The 21,399-nt window shown below is 39.5% G+C and overlaps 2 protein-coding genes across 5 annotated transcripts in view; one reads left to right on the top strand and one right to left on the bottom strand.

Annotated features, from left to right (window-relative positions):
• GPR180 (G protein-coupled receptor 180) overlaps nucleotides 1–13,836 on the bottom strand; it is a 27,669-nt gene extending 13,833 nt beyond the window's left edge. The window contains exons 1-3 of the mRNA XM_005909236.2: nucleotides 13,609–13,836; nucleotides 11,331–11,489; nucleotides 4,505–4,705 (exon numbers count right to left, since the gene is read on the bottom strand). Coding sequence (XP_005909298.2) covers nucleotides 4,505–4,705; nucleotides 11,331–11,489; nucleotides 13,609–13,753 — 505 coding nt within the window. The 5' untranslated portion in view covers nucleotides 13,754–13,836. The remainder of the gene's footprint in view (nucleotides 1–4,504; nucleotides 4,706–11,330; nucleotides 11,490–13,608) is intronic.
• TGDS (TDP-glucose 4,6-dehydratase) overlaps nucleotides 13,467–21,399 on the top strand; it is a 23,889-nt gene continuing 15,956 nt past the window's right edge. Inside the window, exons 1-3 of one of the 4 annotated variants that reach the window (XM_070380661.1) lie at nucleotides 13,467–13,485; nucleotides 19,563–19,629; nucleotides 20,395–20,463. In XM_070380661.1, coding sequence (XP_070236762.1) covers nucleotides 19,573–19,629; nucleotides 20,395–20,463 — 126 coding nt within the window. In that variant the 5' untranslated portion in view covers nucleotides 13,467–13,485; nucleotides 19,563–19,572. Of the gene's footprint in view, nucleotides 13,486–14,223; nucleotides 14,391–17,138; nucleotides 17,353–19,562; nucleotides 19,630–20,394; nucleotides 20,464–21,399 lie in introns of those variants that run through there. The other 3 variants (XM_070380660.1, XM_005909237.3, XM_070380659.1) reach the window with 3 other exon arrangements.

The following is a 21,399-nucleotide window of genomic DNA, read 5'->3' as shown; positions in this document are numbered from 1 at the left end:
TGAAAGTTAGTCCCTAACATTAGGGCTTTTATATTCTATCTAAATAACACTGGACACCGTGACAGTGGCTATGAAGACAGCTGTCTCTATTGAATCTGTGAATGAACAGTCTAAACTGCACTCACTTTTACCCAGCTATGACCCCTGAACATGCTCCAATTTCCCATGTGGGATAAACTTGAAACAACAGAAGGAAATGTTTCCATTATATGGAAAATCATTTTGGAAAAGTAATTCAGGAGATACAAATAGTAGGAAAAATACTCAATAAACAGTTCAATCTCAATCATGTTTTAGGCATGGTTAGGAGAAAACAGAAAGTCTTTCAGCCACTGGGTGTCTCTCCTGCTCTTCGTACATAAATGCTGATCGTCCACTTCGCTAGTCCAGGTGAGAAAGCACGTTCAGACTTCAGGAAGAGAATATCAAATAACAGAATGGGTGTATGTTCTTTTAAGATTCCTGACATAGAGAAGTAGAGTATTCTAGTTTTAGAAATAATAGGACCATAAGCCTGCGATTGTTAGACTAATAGATAGAACAAGGCAGAAAATAAGCTAAACATATAACTGTGGGCTTCCCTGGTAGCTCAGTTGGTAAAGAATCCACTTGCAATGAGGGAGACCTGGATTCGATCCCTGGGTTGGGACGATCCCCTGGAGGGCATGGCAACCCATCCAGTGTTCTTGCCTGGAGAATCCCCATGGACAGAGGAGCCTGGTGGGCTACAGTCAATGGGGTTGCAAATAGTCAGACACGACTGAGCAACTAAGCACAGCATTATAACTGTGGGTCAGTAAAAGTCTTGATGCTATCCTGTGTTCTGAATCTGCTTTTGTCTTTCCTTCTTAGTATAAAGAATTAAATATGGTATTCTACTTAAATTTTTATTTATTTATAATACTTTACAGAATGTTCATTACAAGTTAAGGTTCCAGGCTCTGTTAGGTTAGAAATGCACTAGAAAAAGAACATTCTCAGACTATTTATTGAGTAACCAGAACAGTGAGCCTCCCAGGTGGCTCTGTGGCAAAGACTCTGCCTGCCAAGCAGGAGACACAAGTTCAATCCCTGGGTCGGGAAGATCCCTGGAGAAGGAAATGGCAACCCACTCCAGCAGTCTTGCCTGGAGAATCCGATGGGGTTTCCCAGGCAAGAGTGGGAAATCTTGCCTGAGAAACATGGACTGGTGGGCTACAGTCCATGGGGTCACAAAAGAGTTGGACACGACTCAGAGACTAAACAACAACTGCGACCAGAATAATAGAGGAAAGGACTTTTAAAAATAAGACATGTCACTAGCAAAAAATGTTTTCAGATTATTCAAGACTAAATGTATTTTCCATAAAAAGCTAACACTGTAACCAACAAATTACTTCATTGAGATAATATATTAAGTAACTTGAACAAGGACATTTGTCCTATACTTTGCTCATTGCATTTTGCATAAATTATTTACCTTGACTTTAATTCTTTAAAGATAAAACTCTGCTTTTGCACTCAGGCTTCTTTTAAACAAACCACCTCGAGGAAAAAAGTCTGTTTCTTTCCTCTTCAACTTTACTTTGTTCTGCCAACATCCCTCAGAGGAGAGCAATTTATGTTCACCTTGAAACTAAAATCTAATTTTAAAACAGGTGGATACTAGGTATTAAGTCTTGCCTATACACAAAAGAAGAAAAATACTCTTAAATCACCATGCAATGGGTGACAAAGACTTATAAGGGAATGAGTAGATTTTAAGGCAAACTTAATGGGAAGAAGCATTAGTAAAATTCAGTGGGAAGAAAACTTTTAGGACAGCTTTAAAAAAATTTACCTCCGGCTAAATGATGGGAGATGGGAAAAAAGAGGGTAAGAGAAGGAGAGAGTCAGTGGGTCACGGGGCAGCCCCTGGAACAGTCTGGCCTACCAGTGATGTCTGCGGTCTCAGAACCCAAGGTCCATCCCACCCGCAGGGTCTCAAGATACCTCCTGATGAGTGTAAACCAATTAGAGAAATTTCAATACTCTCTTTGCCCAAATATGTACGCCTAACCCTAACCCTTTACTTTGACTTGTTGGTTTACCTTTATCTCCTTTCTGATACCTTCACTTAACATTTCTCTTACCATGTTATAACAAGGTCATGTGTAGAGTTCTGGCCAATGAAATGTGATGAGGGACCTTCTGGGAAAAGTTTCCTTGCTCTTAACAAAGAGACACTAAATTTGGCCATTGTCTAGATACAAGGACCAGATAACTGCAGTTAACCGTGAATATGAGGGAGCTAACAAAGCTGACAGTCAGGGGATATGAGGGTAGAGAAATGCTATATAAACTGCTTTGAAGAAATCTCAGATGTTATTGTTATGCAAGAGAATTAATTTCCTTACTGTCTATACTTGGAGAAGGCAATGACACCCCACTCCAGTACTCTTGCCTGGAAAATCCCATGGACGGAGGAGTCTGGTGGGCTGCAGTCCATGGGGTCACGAACAGTCAAACACGACTGAGCGACTTCACTTTCACTTTTCACTTTCATGCATTGGAAAAGGAAATGGCAACCCACTCCAGTGTTCTTGCCTAGAGAATCCCAGGGACGGGGGAGCCTGGTGGGCTGCCGTCTATGGGGTCACACAGAGTCGGACACGACTGAAGCGACTTAGCAGCACTGTCTATACTACTTGCAGTAGAGTTTCCCATTAAAGTTACAGAGCTAAAAGTAAGATCGATAACAGAGAGAAAAAAAGGAACAAGAGAAAATAAACATATCTGAAGTCTTAAAGACAGTGAGATGGCAGATGTGGAAGAGCCTATAATATTATTCCAAGAAAAATCAAGTCTACTTTAGACAATGATGATTTAACTCTCAGGACTCTGTGCACTTCTTTTGGTCTCTACCAACTACAAGTAATTAACAAGGATTCTAATTTTTTAAGAGGTGATTTTATTCTATTCTACCTTGAGGCATGATATTCCTACGTAGTGTTTTGTCAAATAGCATCAAACTTGCCTCAGTCAATATTAAAAAAAAACCCCTAAGTTCCTATGTCTGTAAAATATAGGAGTAACTGAAGTCTGGTAGATATATAAAATACCTAATTGATTTGAAAGGAAACTATAAAATTTAATCAGAGTAACATGTAACATTAATTGTCGCTTTTTGCACCAGGTTATTCTAACTTGAACCTCTAAGATACATGGTTTAACAGTCTATTCTGAGTAAAAAGCATAGCAAATCAATTTTCTCTACTCAGGGCAGAAAATTAGTCAAATGAGGAAAAGTTTCTAAACCGAACTAATTGGGAATTATTCCCTGGAAACAAATTCCATACCTGAGGCTACAGACTAGGAAGAATCCTTCTGCAGGCTTTATGTTAAAACCAACACATTTCTAAAACAACACGGACTATGGACTTCTAGATAAGTGGGTCTACACAGTAGAATTAGCTAAATGCCTCACTTCCACTCCAAAATCAAGTCTATCTCAGTCTCTGGGGGTGGACATCTATATTTTTCCTTAAGCTCTCCAGATACAACCCAAGCGGTGGGTTGAGAATTAATGAATTAATCCCTCAATGTAGAATTATTCAGATTTTAAGGTATCTAGGTATTTAAAGAAAGAAATGATGAGATCCTTGGAAGTTACACCAGCTACCTAGCAATGAATACTTTTAAGTACTTACGGCACTTTTTAAAAATCAATCCCCACATAATAGCCTTGCAAAGAATCCCATGCTTAATGGAAATCCGTATTACAGTGAGATTTTTTTCCCCTTCATTTAAATAGTCTTGGTGACATGACCAAAGTAACATTCCCCACTTGAGCAAAAGAAAGACAGATTTTAAACACACTGTAAGTATCAAATCAAAATCAGTCACAGCAGAAGACAGATCAGAAGGAGTCAGGACTAAGTAAGGACTGAGTCAGAACTTCAAATTCTGTCAACCTAAAATTCTGACGAAATATTTTATGGGAGTAGATTTTATTTCAGAAAACTCCATCAATTTTGATCATTCCTAAAATGAATGCAAGCTCCAATGAAGGCAACTCCTAAAAATATTCAAATACCCTAGTGAAGGACAGCTATATGAAGTGATGGAGTTTCTATCCTACTTAATCACTGGGTTGCCAATTTAGACTGCTCAGTTTATCAACATTCTTCTGTTTATAAAAATTAAGCTAGCTTATCATAAAAACAGATTTTAGAATGCAGAACCTATAAACTATCCATAATCCTACCAGCCAAAGTATGGAAACAATCTGTTCATATTTTTGTACTTCTTTCTGTTGTTCTCTGCATTTTGTAACATAATTGAAATCATACAACATAAAATTTCCAGTTCTGCTTTTAAACTTAATAGTACAGCTGTTACAATTCCATAAGAAGGTTTATTTAACCATTTCTCTACTGTTGGACACAAGTTGTTTTTAATTTTTTGGTATTCAAATAACACAACATGAAGATTCTTGGGCATAAATCTTTTTCTACACTTAGGATATCTAAATACATATTCTTACCAGATTCTCCAGCACTGAAATGATCAAATGGGTTCCCTTCAGCATCCGGGTTTAGTAACATCATTTCAAATGGGACATCTTCCATCTGAGACTCCTCACCGCCCTCTCTGCACGTGTACTTGTCTGCATAGAACACGTGCCACTTTTGCGGATACGGAATCTGGGACACTGTCAGGTTATGTTCCGTCTGATTCACGGCCACTTCAAAGAAAAAAAAAATAGCACTTTCAAAGCAAAACTCTCAAATGTATTCATTGTTTTAGTCACACAATCAATTTGAAATTAGAATTCTTTTGTTTAGTTCTGATCGCCTCAGCAATCCAAACCCTGATGTAGTACTGGAATAAATTCTGTAAGTCAAAAAGCAGGTTAAAATATTGTATTTAACCGACCAAAGGAATCACTATAAAAGTTATATGAAAATATGTACACTGAGTCACTCTGCTGTGCACCTGAAACTATCACAACACTGTTAATCGGCTATACTCCAAAGCAAAACGTTCTATGAAATACCACAACTGACTAGGAAGCTTTCATTGAAATCCTGAATTTCAATTAAATATTTCCAAAGTTTTCAAGTCAGTGAGCAATACTAAAAATTTTTTTGTTGCAGTGGTAAAATGTGTACAACACAAAAGTTATCATTTTAATCATTTTTAGGTGTACGGCTCTGTGTTAAGTATATTCACAATGCTGTGTGAACCATCATGGTGACATTTCTGAAAATTACTTGAGTTATATTTAAATATGGAGCATTAAACTTTGGAAACTATTATATCGAAAAACTATGGCCAACAAACACCTTCAAAAGATTGTCCAAAATCTCTTCCTGTTTGGTTATTCCTTTAAAAGGTACTCAAAGCAGAAAAATAGAAATTACAGGAATATAAGAGTTGTTACACTGGGTCAGATCTACATAATGTTGGCCTCACACAGACCTGTGCTTGAATCTTGCCTCCAATATTTACCTTCTATATGACTTTGGGCAAGTTACATAAGCAATGACACTCACTTTCTCCATCCATAAAATGAAGATAATACTTAGAGCAAAGAGCCAATGCAAGCACTAAGTTATACACTTAGCATGGTTGCTGAATACAAGTTGTCCTTTTCCTTTCTTTAAAATAAAGTGATTACACTAATCAATGGTTCTCAATCCAGGGTAATTCTATTCCCCTGTAGAGCATTTGTGGAGAAGGGAATGACAACCCACTCCAGTGTTCTTGCCTGGAGAATCCCATGGACAGAGGAGCCTGGAGGGCTACAGTCCATGGGGTCGGAAAGAGTCGGACACGACTGAGTGCCTAACTCTTGTACTCTCTTGTAGAGCATTTGAAAATGTATAGGGACAGTTTCGCTGTCATAGCAGTTGAGAACGTACTTGAAGCAGGGCAGTGCTAAATCTCATGCAACCCAACATAGTCTCCCATGATAAAGACTTGTTCCTACCCAAAATGCCAATAGCACTCCCTTTGAGAAACACTAAATGATGTCTGAGATCCCTTCTCGATCTAAAACTATGATTCTGACCTAAGAGAAACTCAGTACCACCGTAAGTGTGGTAGGAGAGTGAAGTCTCAAACACCATGTGTAATAAAGACAGTAGGAGAGTTAGAGGAGCAGTCTTATAACCTTGGGACTCATCATATAAATACAACACTTAACCTCTCTACATGTGTTTCTTCAGTAGAAAACTTAAAGACACTTGCCCTGTCTGACTCAGAATCCTTGGGAGGAGCAAAGGAGATGGTATATGAAAATCCTAAGTGAAGAGTCTGATTCTACACAAAGTGTTCTTAAAATATAGAACATATATATGTTCATAAAATATAGAAAATATATGATGGGCCCAATTCCCAAGTCCAGACTGCCCTCACTGCATGCCAGCTAGTCTTGATCTTTTCCTCAAGTGAAAACACAAAACTTCTTAATAAATAAAAGACATTTCTTGAGATAACTGTGGAAATTTGCATATGGAAAAGATTTTAGAGGATACTATGAAATCGTTCATTTTCTTAGATGCAGTGATGGTATTGTTATGGTAATATTTATGGAGAAGAATGTCCTTACTCTTATGAGACGTCTGCTGAAATATGGTGAATTGCTCAACACACCCACAGCTTATTTTCATTTCGGTTCAAAACAAAAATCACACACACACACAAACATAAAGCAAATGTAACAAAATATTAACAGTATTAAACCTAAGCCAAGAATATTCAGATGCTGGTTGTACTGTTTTCAATTTGTATGTATAACTGAAAATTTTCCTAATAAAAAGTTGGAAAAACATTATTTGTAAGTTGTCTTTATCACTGAGACAGGGACTTATCTAGACAGGATTCAAATTTGGAGGACTTAAAACTTTACATTTGGGAATTTCACTAATAGTAGTTAAAAGGGACAAGATGATTTTGTTAAGAATACCATAGCATTGGTTTGTTTTTTTTTTTTGCTGTCTTAATTTAGCTGACATTTATACTGTTTTTCTTAAGGCACAGCTTCTGGGGAAAAGTAGCAAGGACTCAAATTTCTGTTAAATATTTGAAGACCTTTAATAAGAATTCAATACACGATCAATAAGCAGTTCAGAAATAAGGCTTTTGAAATGTGCAGCTTGCAATTATATAATCTGGGCTTATTATATAAAAGCTCTGCTGTGTTGAGTTTTTATCACTTCCATTTTTTCTCTTAGATAAAATAATATAAGAATTTAACCATTATATTTTCATCAATATACTTTTTGATGCTTCATTTTAAATTATGTGTTCATTTAAAATTATCACATCATAAACAGATACTGGCTTGAGTTTTTGTCTTGCTGCCTTTTTCAGTAAGCCTAGGAAATAAGCCTCTTGACAAAACTGCATGTTCATTGTTTTTGAAACAAAAGACTACAGCACAGCACGCTTATTGTATGCTGATGCAATTAGTACCTCAAATATTAACAAAACTTGAATTGCAGAGAATGGTGTTGAATGGCTAATTGCCCAATAGAATTATAAAATGAAATGAATACTGTTCACAAAATTACTCAAAATAATAAGATACTAACACTTTTAAGCAATTAATAAAATATATCAAATGTACAAAAGGAAATATATGCATATGATATAAAAAGACAATACTGAAAATGTTTTATATACAAAATTACATTTAATTCTTATCTGACAGCAAATTTCTTTCGCATAAAACTCATTTTCTGTGCTTTAAATATCTTATTTGGTTGCTCTAAAAAAAAAAACCCTACAAAATACTTTTCACCATTTAAAAAAATCTGATGGTTTATGTCATTACTGAAAGAGAAAAAAGGAAGACTGAAAAATAATTCTTCAAACATTAATTTGGGGAAAACGTATAATCAAAGCAACATTCAACACTGAGATTTTTCAAATCTACTAATCTTTTCATAGTTCATGGCAGCAATAAGGTTTTACATAGGAATCAGGCACAGTTAATGAGCTCATCACCAAGCAGGTGAAAGGCTATTAATACTTAAAAGTCTCATTAATGGTCAGGAAATAAGAATTTTTTTTACAAGGAATTATCTTCAAATATGTGATACTACTACACTGTCATGAATTTAAGGATATGCTTTTTGTTTCAATACATCAAAGCTTCTAGATAACAACATACTATAAATATGAAAATAATACGCGAAAGAGAATACAGATTTTGTTAAGACTTGGCTTTCGTTACTGGAAAAAGAACTGATTAAATATGTAGAAAGGAATATATATATGCCATCAGTACTTAATTTATTTCAGACCTTCAAATTTAACAAAACAATCTTCATTCTTCAAAAATTCCTGTTTCCTGAGATCTTTCGTTCCAGCAATTTCAAAGAATACCCTTCACATAACAGAGAAGGAAGAGGAAGGGAGAATAGAAAAAGAAACAACAGCAAGAGGTTTTATAAATTATAGCTCTCTACACATGCAACTCCACCTAAAGGGTCATAATTAGAATCACAGCATTTTAGACTTTTAGGAACCTTGGAGAAAACTAGTCCAACTTCCTTGTTGACCAGACAGGTAAAGTGCAGGTGAAAGATAACCAGATCTTATCACAAGTTACTAACAGTGATTCTCAGTTTAGCGGTCTTTCCAGTGCACCAAGTCTCTCCATATACGTAAGTTCTGTGACTGAAGGTATTTGACTGATATAAAAATTATGTTTTTGCAAGTGTATATACAATATGGTATAACATTGACCACGTAATATAAGAAAATAAATCGATTCCTACAGCTCAAAGCTTTAAACTGTCCGATCAATTTTTAACAGACAAGCAAAAAGACTTTAAGGTGCCAAATACAAAGGAAATGACCTACTAACCAAAAACCCCTCAAGCACTAAGCTGCGTGACAATTCATCCTACAAATACTTAGCCAATGCTTAACTGAGCCTATGGTGATTATAAATTCTTACCCTCTCTCAATCATAAAAGTAACTAACACTCATACTTCTTATCACAACCTCAGTTTTGCATTTACTCACAGTGACCTGATCCATACCCTTAGCAGCCTAAGCGCTGTGGAGAGTGTCAGGATTTTGGTCCCTTGATTTATCACTAGTGCCTAGCATAGTATGGGAAGTATTGTGAATGAATGAATGAATAGGTCAAAAGAGTCCTTCTGCTCTCACTGATTGATTTTATATCAAATAAATATAAACTTGTAACTATAACAAGTGCTGTGGAAAAAAATAGGCTATAAAACCTCAAGTGTTAACTTAGTGGATGGAAGAGTCAAAGAAGAAGAGCAAACAGAGGAAAAGCCGGTGCAAAGGCCCAGGGGAGCTCTGAAACAAAACCAGCACTACAAAGAAAATGAGGCCAAAGTGGGCAATACTGTGAGATGAAGCTGGGGGGTAGCGGGGTTATCATCAGCCAGACTCAGATGGCTTTCCTGATCAGGTTAGGAGGGTCATCTCTCCTTGAGCAGTAGGAACCTTCTACAGTATTTAAGGGTGTGGTGAGGGTGTAAAGGTGAGACGATCAAACCTGCTATTCTGTAACTCTGGTTACAGAGGGGGAGCAACATAGCTGCAGTGGCCAGGCAAGAGACTACGGCCTCCTGGAATAATATGATGGGGTTAAGATGAAGAAAAGTAGATGAATTCAAGAGCTATTTAGAGGAAACTTCCTAGACAGGAAGGGGGTATTTAGAGGAAACTTACTAGACAGGAAGGGGATAGAGAGGTTAAAGAGAGGAGTGTTGGAAGACTCCTTGGTTTCTAGCTTCCTCACTAGATAGAGGGTGATGCCAGTGTCTCAAACAGGGAACACTGGAAGAGGACCAGGTTTGGATGGCATGGTGGCGGACATTACGAGAACTGGGAGCTGAGGGTCAGAACTTCTTATACTTGTGAGGAACACTTAGCTGAGCAAATTGGTGTAGAAAGGCAAAGAAAACTGACAATGACCTTTTGTATGAACTTCCCAGATAAGTTCTATAATTCAGGGTTGGGGTAAATAAGTAACTGTGTCTTTGATATCTGAATCTAGTCATTCAGGCTTCTTCAGCAGACTATCAATGTCGTCTCAGAAACCTAGACAAGAGATCCCCACAATAGGCAGCGATAATATGGGACTTGTACTCTCATCCCTACTCAGGCTACGAGGGAACCACATATCTGCTGACTGGCCGCTAAACTGAGAATCACTGTTAGTAACGTGTAATAAGACCTTGTTATCTAATAAACAAAGAACGGATGTTTAGAAATAGAAGTTCTTGACTGACTAGACTAAAAGAAGCTCATCAATATGTAGAACATGGTAGAGGAAATACAGGGCAAAAGGGGAGAAAGATAATTCCCAGTTTTTCTCATGGATATTTCACATTCCTAATTAATAACCAGTTAACGTCCAAGGGGTAGGATGGGTAGCATGGCATAGACTCTTCATTTCTGCATTAAAAATACCTGCACTCACTCTGGATGGCAAACACCTTAACGCACAGGACAATGTTGATGACAACAGAAGAGATCAAGGATTCAGGTAACCAGAACAATAAAAGCAGAGCCTCTCCAGAGGTGAACCTGCTGCTGCTGCTGCTGCTGCTAAGTCGCTTCAGTCGTGTCCGACTCTGTGCAACCCCATAGACGGCAGCCCACCAGGCTCCCCCATCCCTGGGATTCTCCAGGCAAGAACACTGGAGTGGGTTGCCATTGCCTTCTCCAACGCATGAAAGTGAAAAGTGAAAGTAAAGTCGTTCAGTCGTGTCTGACTCCCAGCGACCCCATGGACTGCAGCCCACCAGGCTCCTCCATCCATGGGATTTGCCAGGCAAGAGTACTAGAGTGGGGTGCCATTGCCTTCTCCAGCGGTTTACAAATGATGTGGTCCTGGGATAGTCCAAAATGACACACTGTGGCACCGTGTGACTAGGTCCCAAGTGTGCCAACAGCATACTGCAAAACAGCATCACTTGGGGTAAATTATACAATTAACTGAGATAACGCATGCTTAGTTTTTAGCTCAGAGCTACCAGATAATAAGCATTCAACAAATATAATCATTCACTCCATGCTGCCACTGGGTCAAAATACATCTGCCATATTGGTAGGAATTATGTGGCCTGTAAGAAGTCTGAATGAATGAAAGTATACCTTTATAAATTATCTGCATATTTTTTTCAAAGATTTTGAGTAAGAGGGAAAAAAAGCATTCTATCTTTTGACCAAAGAGATTAGTTTCCTTAAAATTTAACTTAAAATGTATTAGGCAGAGTGTGGTGTATGCTGTGCCATGAAACATCTTGATATGTAAATACTCCTAACATTGAGGAAAAAAAAAAAATGATCAAAGAAAAGGGGAAATACTCACTTGTCAACTGAGCTTTGGATAATTTTTCACTACAGCTATACTCAGGACCTCCTTCCTGCAGCTTCAGCCATTCCTGGGCTTGGAACAGGTAGAGTTTAGCTTCCTTTCCAACAGCTACTGCTATGTTGTTGATTCTGACACACAAAAGAGCGTGGTCACCTGGGACGTTAAAACAAAAATTATCAACTTGTTTGATCTTGTATGGAACTGAAATGGTAGGACAACTCAATAACTCTATTTATCAAAATGGCAATTGAAAGAGCACAATTTTTCTTAAATCTCATTTTAACTAGGTACTTCATATTAGAATGACCATCCCATTCAGACACAAGTCAAGTGATTATTCACATTAATTATGCAAAACAATGTGTTGTGTTTCCTTACACTTCAGCTGATAACTGATTGCTTTTCACTGAATAAACAGCAACATCTGCTGTACATAGACATGCACTGTAATAGAATTTCGCTTCATTTTACAACCACTCCAAATCTGTAACACTTGTTTATAAATTATCTATAGAAATGTCCTGCCAGTTTCTTTTGGTTTTTAATATAACATGGATGCTAATATTTAATTATTATTTTACTATAAAAAGCAAACATATATAATATAGCAAGAAAGTTTAAATAAATGAATTTCAGATACATTTGACATCTGCGACTTTTACATAGGAATTTTCAGAACAATATATGTTGTAAGACAACTATACAATGAGCCTTGCGTTGCACACCACAACTACATTTAAGGCCTAGAAGAGGCAAAAAGTAGGTAAAAAGGCAAAAAGTAGGTCCCTCTAGGGAAAGACTCTGAGTTAGGGAAAGGGACTCTGAGTAAGGAAAAGCGAAGCAAGGGACAATTTTTTCATCTTAAGATCTTTTAATTCTCTTGTTATTGTTTTATACTATTATCACTTTGACAAAACATTTTAAACAAATTTATATGTATAGTGTGTATCAAAAAATCATTTAAGTCTCTGACATAAACTCATCACATTATAAATTATCAACAGCCTTAAAAGTGATTCTATCCCCTATTAACATTTTGAATCATGTTCTGAATTACAATTCCTAAGTATGGTCTTGGTACTATTATTTTACTGAATTCGAATTCACTGAAAACTGATAATAGTAAAAACACACACAAAAAGAGAAAGTGTCTATGTTAATATACTTGGAACACTCTGTTCCTCAATCTTTTCTCAGAAATCTGGATTTATTACTTGTTTCTCCTCTGTATCTATCAGGTAACCATCAGTGAAATATCTGGGCTGTCTAAGCCTATTTGCAAATTATGAATAAGCCATGTCATACCTTCCATACATGCCAGATTTTCCGACACTGTCCAGATTGTGCCATTTATTGTAGTGACATTGCTATCACTTGAGCATGCTGCACACGGCACAGCCAAAAAATAAATGAGTAAATAACATAAGGGTCCTAACCTCATCAAAGCAAATAATTTTTTAAAATATAGTAGTAGTCAAATTAAGAGTACTAAGAGTAAGTATCAAGAAAAACACTCAAACTTTGAAGGTGCAAATGAAGCAAAAATTAGAATGAAAGCAGATTCATTCATTTAATAACTATGGATTTTTGAGGGAGACCAGAAGTGAAGAATCAAATGCAATCTCATTTTAGAAGGGTCACATAGGATACAAATTAAGAAGCTTCCAGGATGCACTTGCGTGTATTTCTGTCAAGTTCATTCTAGGCCTCGTGGTCCACAGTAAAGCTACGGGAGTAACCAAACTATTCCCACAATTGTGACAATTATAAGACGTGTTGAGGAGGGGAATCCTAAATTTCTGTGCTGCAAGCAGGTTTTAGCAAATTTATACTACAACAAAAAGGACAAAACCCAGAAAATCTCAGTTCTGAAACTTATGTTCACATGTACACAATCAAACTGACAGGAGTGAATAAACGATGCTTCTTTGAACGATGGATCTCGAAACTTGCAGCAGGATAGAGAACAGCACATTCGTCAGCAAGAGAGGATTGGGGAAACGGTCTTTTAGGTGCAGGATACAATCCCTCATGGGGGAGGGAGCTGACGAGGATCTGGGGAGCTGCAACAGAGGGGTTGGCTATAAAAGCATCCCACGATTCCGGGAAGCCGCGGTAGGGGAGACAACCGGCGACAGGGGAAGCGCAGGTAAGCTGGCTAAAGTCCCCAGCCTTGCCGCTGCCAGCTCCAGGCTCCCCAAGGGAGGCGGGGAGAGAAGGGCCCGCGGGATGGCCCACGCGCCTTCATCCCTCTCCCCGGCCCCGAACCTACCGTGGAACTCGAAGTGGCCGATGCTCTGGCCCTGAGCGTCTCGGGCTGCGGCGCTACTGAAGCTGCCCCGCAGCGTCTTACCCTGGCTGCCTGGTGGCCACCAGCAGCAGGTGAGGGCCACTGCCAGCAGCCGCAGCCCCCGCATCCCCGCCTCCTGCTCGGTACCCACACCCCAACCCCTAACCGCCCGCGGCCGCGGCCCCACGTCGACAGCTTGAGATGGGGAGGAGGGGGATGATGGGAGAAGAACCGGCATCGCGGGCCCGCCCCCAGGAAACTAGCAGCAAATGAGGTGGGCCCTTCCGCCACGAGCCTAGGATATTCACCAATCAGAGGCTAACATGGGCGGGACTGCAGATACGGGAGTCCCATCACTCCCTGGCCTGTTGGCTAGTTCCCGCCTTTTTTATGGAAACTCAGGGGGATGTTGCTTCTGGTTACGGAAAAATTATTGCCCTCCTCTCCGCCGCGCGCGTGGTGCCACTGCGCATGCGCCTGCGCGTGGCTGCTGCTGCTGCTGCTGCTGCTGCTGCTGCTGCTGCTGCTGCTGCTGCGTCGCTTCAGTTGTGTCCGACTCTGTGAGACCCCATAGACGGCAGCCCACCAGGCTCCCCCGTCCCTGGGATTTGCCAGGCAAGAGTACTGGAGTCGGGTGCCATTGCCTTCGCCGCGCGCGTGGTGCCACTGCGCATGCGCCTGCCCGTGGCATCGGCCTGCAAGGTTTTCCCGTGATGTGTGGGTTTCGGAAAGAAGAAACACACAACAACACCATTTCTGGTGAGGTGAGGAATGCTCCACCCAAGAAAGTCCTATGTGCCCAATTTGATGTCTCAAAGGCAGGAAACTGTCCCTGTCCACAGCTTCATGCCTGGCCACTCGGCACCTCCAACCGACTTTTCCCTCCTAGGTTTCCTGTCTTCTTGTGTTATGCCATTATCCAGCAGGCCAGACAGCTGAGAATTGTAACAACCCCTCACCCCAACCCTAACCTCCATCCCTAAGCTCCCTGCATCCAATCAGTTCAAAGAAACAGTTTATTAGCGCCTCTTCCAGACGATTAGGTTAAGAAGTACTAGCCACTGTACTACCCAGGCCACCACCTTACCATCATTTACTTGGTCTATGACAACTGATCTGAGAACAGTTTTCTTCAAGTGCTTACACACAGTCCATCTCTACCCTAGAACCACAGAAAGCTTTGGGAAACACTGTATGACTGCATCACTTGCTTCAGAGGCGCTCTCCTTAGCACACAACTCAAACTCTTCAGAATATGACTTTCAAGCCTCTCATATTTCCACCTCTCAATGTTTGAGGTCCATCCTTATACGGAGCCACTGTCAGATTGCCAGGCACACTCCAAATACTCCCCTCTGGGCCTATAGCATTTGCAGATCTCTCTGGCTGCAATACTTCACATATTCTACTATTTAACCCCCACTTCATCTCATTTTCCTACTCTACTTTCCCAAGGCACGTTAAGAAGTAAGAAGCCATTCTCAAGCCTTTAGATCTGTGTTAGATACCCCAAGAACCAGAATCTCTTACTACCCTACCTGGATGCTTAACCACACTATATTGTAAATATCTACTGATTTATCTGAATACCTTAATATATTGTAAGCTCCAGCTGGTCAGAGACTATATCTTTAGAGTAGAAGCTCAAAATCATTTCATGAATAAAGATATATAAATTATTTTCATTTGACAGCAAGCTTTTATTACATATAAGCAAGTTCTCACAACAGATCTCATAATTTAGAAAAGGAAACCTTGAGGGAAAACTTCATGTCATGTATCCGGCATTTTCTAGAACTCTGGCCGACTAGGAATAAACTGGAGATATTAATATTATGAGGTTTTAAAAAATAACATTATTTTTAATTATAAAAGTAACTCATGCAGCTTAGAAAAAATTCAGTCAAAAAGTATAAGATAAAAATGGAAGTTCTCACTTCCTCATTTCCCTGCTCATACTGATACCAAATGTAACTCCTTGTTAATAGTTAAGGGTGGATCCTTTACGACTTACATTTACAAATTGGTGGTGTTGGTAAACCAAGGAGAGGAATAAAATTGGTCCTGAAAAAAATCTGAACATGGGCCTTGAATACTGCGAGATTTCTTCTTTTTCTAATCTTCATGATCAACTTCATTTCTCTCATTGAAGACAGGCTTCTTGCTTCCTCATTTCATTTGAATGAGTATAGCTAACAAGTCGCAAATTTTTATAGGTCATCAGAGTTCAATAAGAGCAACCAGACTATGCTAAAACCTTAGCCCAATTCCAAATCCCAGGAAGAGGATTCAGTTAGCGTATGATGAGTCAGATGCACATTCTATGGGCTGCCTGGGTGAGTAACTTGGGAAGATGATAAAAGGTAGGGAAGTCTGGTCAGATAAAACCATAAGTGTTCACTGCAATGTATTTTGGCATTCATTCCATGTTGGAACATCCTTTTTAAAGGCCATTATCATTCAATTTGGAGAAGGCAATGGCACCCCACTCCAGTACTCTTGCCTGGCAAATCCCATGGACGGAGGAGCCTGGTGGGCTGCAGTTCATGGGGTCGCACAGAGTCGGACACGACTGAAGTGACTTAGCGGCAGCAGCAGTGTCATTCAATTGCATTACATTAAATTTTATGAGCCCATTGCATTAAATTGTATCAGCCCATTACATTTAAAAAGTGAGACAATACTTGTAGGTATATACATTGTATCCAGATTTTTGTTACTGTAAGCAATATAGAAGTGAACATATTTTTTTTGCAATATCTATATTATACATCATGAAATTTGGGGATCATAGAGTGGTCTGTCAAAGCTATGGTTTTTCCAGTAGTCATGTTTGGATGTGAGAGTTGGACTGTAAAGAAGGCTGAGTGTAGAAGAATTGATGCTTTTGAACTGTGGTGTTGGAAAAGACTCTTAAGAGTCCCTTGGACTGTAAGGAGATCCAACCAGTCCTTCCTAAAGGAAATCAGTCCAGAATATTCATTGGAAGGACTGATGCTGAAGCTGAAACTCCAATACTTTGGCGACCTGATGTGAAGAACTGACTCATTGGAAAAGACCCTGATGCCGGGCAAGATTGAAGGCGGGCGGAGGAGGGGACGACGAAGGATGAGATGGTTGGATGGCATCACCGACTGGATGGACATGAGTTTGAGTAAGCTCTGGGAGTTGGTGATGGACAGGGAAGCCTGGCAGTCCAGCAGCAAAGAGTCGGACACGACTGATCGACTGAACTGAACTGAGAGTCGTCTCTGCGTTTGAAATTTTCATATATGTTACTACTTGTTTCCCTCCAAAAGGCTGTAACAAAAAGACCCTTCCACGTATACTGAGTATTCCCATTCTTCTTGCGTGCGTGCTAAGTCGCTTCAGTCCTGTCTGACTCTGTGCGACCCTATGGACTGCAGACTGCCAGGCTCCTCGGTCCTAGGATTCTCGGCTGTGCCTGGGCGCGCACACAGGAGGGCCCCGCCCAGCCCTCGGTGGGCGGGGACAAGTCGGTCTAAGCTCCGGAAGCGGCAGCTGTCTGCTCCTTTAACGTGTCGCGGGGAGTGGGACGCGTCGCAAAAAGTCGCGGTGGAACTTCCCTACGATCTACAGACCTGGCACTTTACGGTGCCAATCCCTGCTGAGCTGGGAGATGTCGGTTGCGGGCCGCGCCGAGTCCTTGGGTCCTCCCGACAGCTTTGCGAAGCGGGTCCTGGTGACCGGGGGTGCTGGTTTCATGTAGGTAACGGCGCCGCTGGCCGAATAGTGGCTCCCCAGAAACCCCAGCCTTTTCCTGCGCCTCTGCTTGCACTTGGCAACTTGGGACCAGCTTTGGGGATCTGATTGACAGGGGGAGGGTCTTAACGCACGACCTGGATCATTCCACCTTCTCCTCCTTTCCTGGCCTGCGAAGACGTGGCTCCTTTGAAACTACGACTTCTTTTAAACGTCTCCCAATCAAAACAGAAGTGCCGTGGTACTGTCCCCCTTTCTACCTGGCCGGAGATGTACCTGTCTCTCTTTTGAGCACTCCCGCTTTGCAGAAAGCTTCTCATCAACTGCTCCAAGCCCGGTCCGGTTCCCACCCTACCTTCATCCCCTCGAAACACAGGCCTTGTACGTGTAGGCTTCATGAAACGGTTTTTGGATTGTGAGAGAGGTTTCATTTATGCAGCCGACTTAATAATCCTCTGCCGGTGTTTTGACCTATACTAGTCAATGGCAACCCACTCCAGTGTTCTTGCCTGGAGAATCCCAGGGACGAGGGAGGCTGCTGGGCTGCCGTCTATGGGGTCGCACAGAGTCGGACACGACTGAAGTGACTTGGCAGCAGCAGCAGTCGTCTGAAAGCCTCTTTCCGTCTCACACCCGTATTTAATCAGCAAGTCCTCTCTCTACTTCCTAAGCGACCACATTTCACCTTCCTCCCCATTTGACCCTAAACCCTGTTACTGTCTGCTTTTGCCTGGACTACTACTGTAACCTCCTGATTAGTCATATCACTTTCACCCTTTTCCCTTAGAATTTGTTCTCACGCACAGAGTCTGTGTTTGTTAAGTAAACAGGTGTCTCATTTCACTCCAAAGGTTCATTTCAGGCTTAAAATAATATCCAGACTCTTAGTTACTTCTAGAAGACTCTCAGGGGCCCAAGCTGGAACCTGATCTCCTGTCTTTCTTCCTCTTGCTTTTCTGTGCCTGCCACCCTTACCCCCTGAAACATGGAAGGCTAGCTTTTTGAGGCGTTGGTCCTTGCTTCCTCTTTGCTGACGCTCTTTGTTTTTGCATAACTCAGTTCAGATGTTTGCTCAGACATCACCTCCACCTGGCCCACCCTATCTAAGTAGCCCTTCTCCCAACTAACACACTTACCACTACCTGAAATAATATTGCATATTTGTGTTTACTTAGTGTCTGCATTCACATCCTAGGATGTAAACTGGTGAAGGCAGAGACTATGGTTCCCTCAACACCTGGCATCCTAGGATGTAAACTGGTGAAGGCAGAGACTATGGTTCCCTCAACACCTGGCAGAATGCTCCCACTGCATTAGTACATTAGATCACCTCTTCTAATGGGTCAGTGACTTGGAGGAGGGTACTAGGCAAGTTTTCTTTAGTGAAAGGGAAGCGTGGGCATAAAAGGGTGGTAAAGTGCTGGCCCAGGAAAGGTACATCCTAGAAAATTATGTGAAAGAGCTGTCATGTACAAACTCTGAATTCATAATTTGTTCCTAGGAGCCCAACGTTTTGGTGCATATGATAAAATCTGGTGGATTATCTCACAGATGCCTCTGTCTCCACTTCAGGGTCCTCTGATACCCATAATGCCACTATGGATATTCACCTCAGGATGGTTTCAGCAGTTCTTAGCCTTGGAAACCAAGGTTTACCCTAGAACTTCTCTAGGACCTTCCTCTCTCCCCACCCCCAGGATTCTACTTTACACCATCAAATTCTTATATCAAGAAATAGGATTTCTGTAGACATGCAGAAATTGCAATAAGATTACATTAAACATGGACAATTCCCATGCTCGTAAGAGCTTAGTTTTTGCATAGTTATGCCTACGGTCTCTGCAAAAGCACATTATAGTTCTAAGTCCATTTGTACTGACCATCACCTGTTGTATTTATGATATTGCTTTACTCCCATACTCAAAGCATGCATGGGTAGCATCTTTTGGCTAATTATTTTTTTATATCCAGGACCAATGAATTCTCTCTTCACCATAGTGTGAAAGGGAAGGTAAGACCTTGTATATCAATACTGTTGAGAAGATTAATGAAAAGTGTGGATCATATATTCAGCATCGTTATTCTTTCTGTTATCTTGCAATAATTTGATGGCATCTTTGAATAGTTTGCTCATACTCAATAGCTTAGGGTAACATTTGAAAATTTAAGGAAAAGGTTAAATTTCTACTAACAAGATATGCTTTTTTCTATAGAGCATCACATATGATTGTCTCTTTAGTAGAAGATTATCCAAATTATATGATCATAAATCTAGACAAGGTAAGTTTGACAAAAATGAGCTCCATGTAAAAAGAAAATGAACTCTGTGTACTGAAACTTATTTATATTTTTAAAAAGTATTAGAATCCTGTCATGCTGATATTTTAGTTTTGTATTTAGTCATTTTTAGCAACTTAGCCTACCTAGTCATGTGAGCATACAAGTTTTTAATCTTACATAAACTCTTGATACTTTTAAATTTGTTATCATAGCCCATAATGTAAAGGTTTTAACTATGGTGTTTTTACTGTAAGAAAGTCTTCACTCTAAATTCAACATTTGGTGTAATATTTAGTGTAATCTTGTGGTTGTTAACCTTTTTTGGCATTAAGGTATTCTGATTATTTTATTTTATTATATGGTTTTATAACTGCCACCTCCTGAAAATTGTATATTTATTTTAAAAACTAAAGTGTAGTTAATTTAGTTTTGAGAATATTTCTGTAATAATTGTAATCTCCCTGGAGATTCTGAAAGCCACGATTCATAATCATTGCATTGTTGACTTTAAGCACAAGATACAATTAGTTACTATAATTTCATAAAGCATAATAGTAAAAAAATATAAAGACAAAAAATAATCTTTAAGTCTTAATTATTTTTGCCTGCCTACCACAGACAGTAAGTTTTCCCCCATTGGTATACACTGATTTGCTAATAATGTTATGGTTAGATCTATAGTATTTAAAATAAATTGATATTTTATAAGAAAAGCTATTTATTATCACTTTTTGTGTTATTTTTGCCCCCCTTACTTATTTTAAGTTGGATTACTGTGCAAGCTTGAAGAATCTTGAAACCATTTCTAATAAACAAAATTATAAATTTATACAGGTATGAAAGTATTCTTATAATTATATAATTATTTTGTACTGTGCCTCTTAGTCATTCAGACATTACTATAGCTTTCTACTTTATAAACCTGTGTGATATAGGCTTGGAAAGCATGCTTATTCATGACCTTTTTAATTTCAGAAGCACATGTGCTATAGAGAATATTACTGATACTTGTAGACTGATTCTGCATTATAGTTACATTTGATTTTTGGTGCCTTGGCAGATCTATGAGTAGCTGATTGAACTTCCATGGTATGTAATTTTTAGGTCCTCACTAGCCTTCTAAATAAGGCCTTGCTAGGACTTAAAGAGACTGATACAAAGTGGGGTGTTACTTAGGTCAGTGAGTCATCAAAAGCCCAGCTTACAGCCCATGGTAGTTTTTTCCCATGAAGTTGATGAATTGGCCCTGGAAGGCTGATTCTTATTAGCCGCTCTTCGAAGAGTCCAAAGAATAAACCCTGTCACTAATTCAGAAAGGAAAATTTTAATGTCAAATGGAACTGCCTTGTGATTTATGTTTTTTAAGTAATTGTACAAACTCTCTTTTTAACAGCAGATCATAAAAATTATACTAGGCAAACATTTCATAATTTTTTTCTCCTGTGTGAAACTGTTTCCTTCAGTTACTGAAGAATTGTTAAGAATACATATTTTTAGAAGAACTAGTATGTACATATAACATTAAAAATATTTACTTAGTTATGGTGAAATCTTACTTACTTACTTATGGTGAAATCCATAATTCCAGTTGTTACACTTACTTTAAATATACTTCAATAATGGTTATCTCAAACTTTTAAAAATATGTTTACATTTTTTCCTGCTAACATAGTTACCTCAGGTTGGCAAGAATATTAAGGAAAAAAAAGTACCACAGTCCATAGTAGTAGTTGGTGCTCAAAAAAATACTGTTTTAGATGCTTACTTACA

This window comes from Bos mutus, chromosome 12 (genome assembly GCF_027580195.1).
Source record: "Bos mutus isolate GX-2022 chromosome 12, NWIPB_WYAK_1.1, whole genome shotgun sequence".
Lineage (NCBI taxonomy): Eukaryota > Metazoa > Chordata > Mammalia > Artiodactyla > Bovidae > Bos > Bos mutus.
The sequence above is the reverse complement of the archived record's forward strand: the minus strand, read 5'-3'. Positions and strand labels throughout refer to the sequence as shown.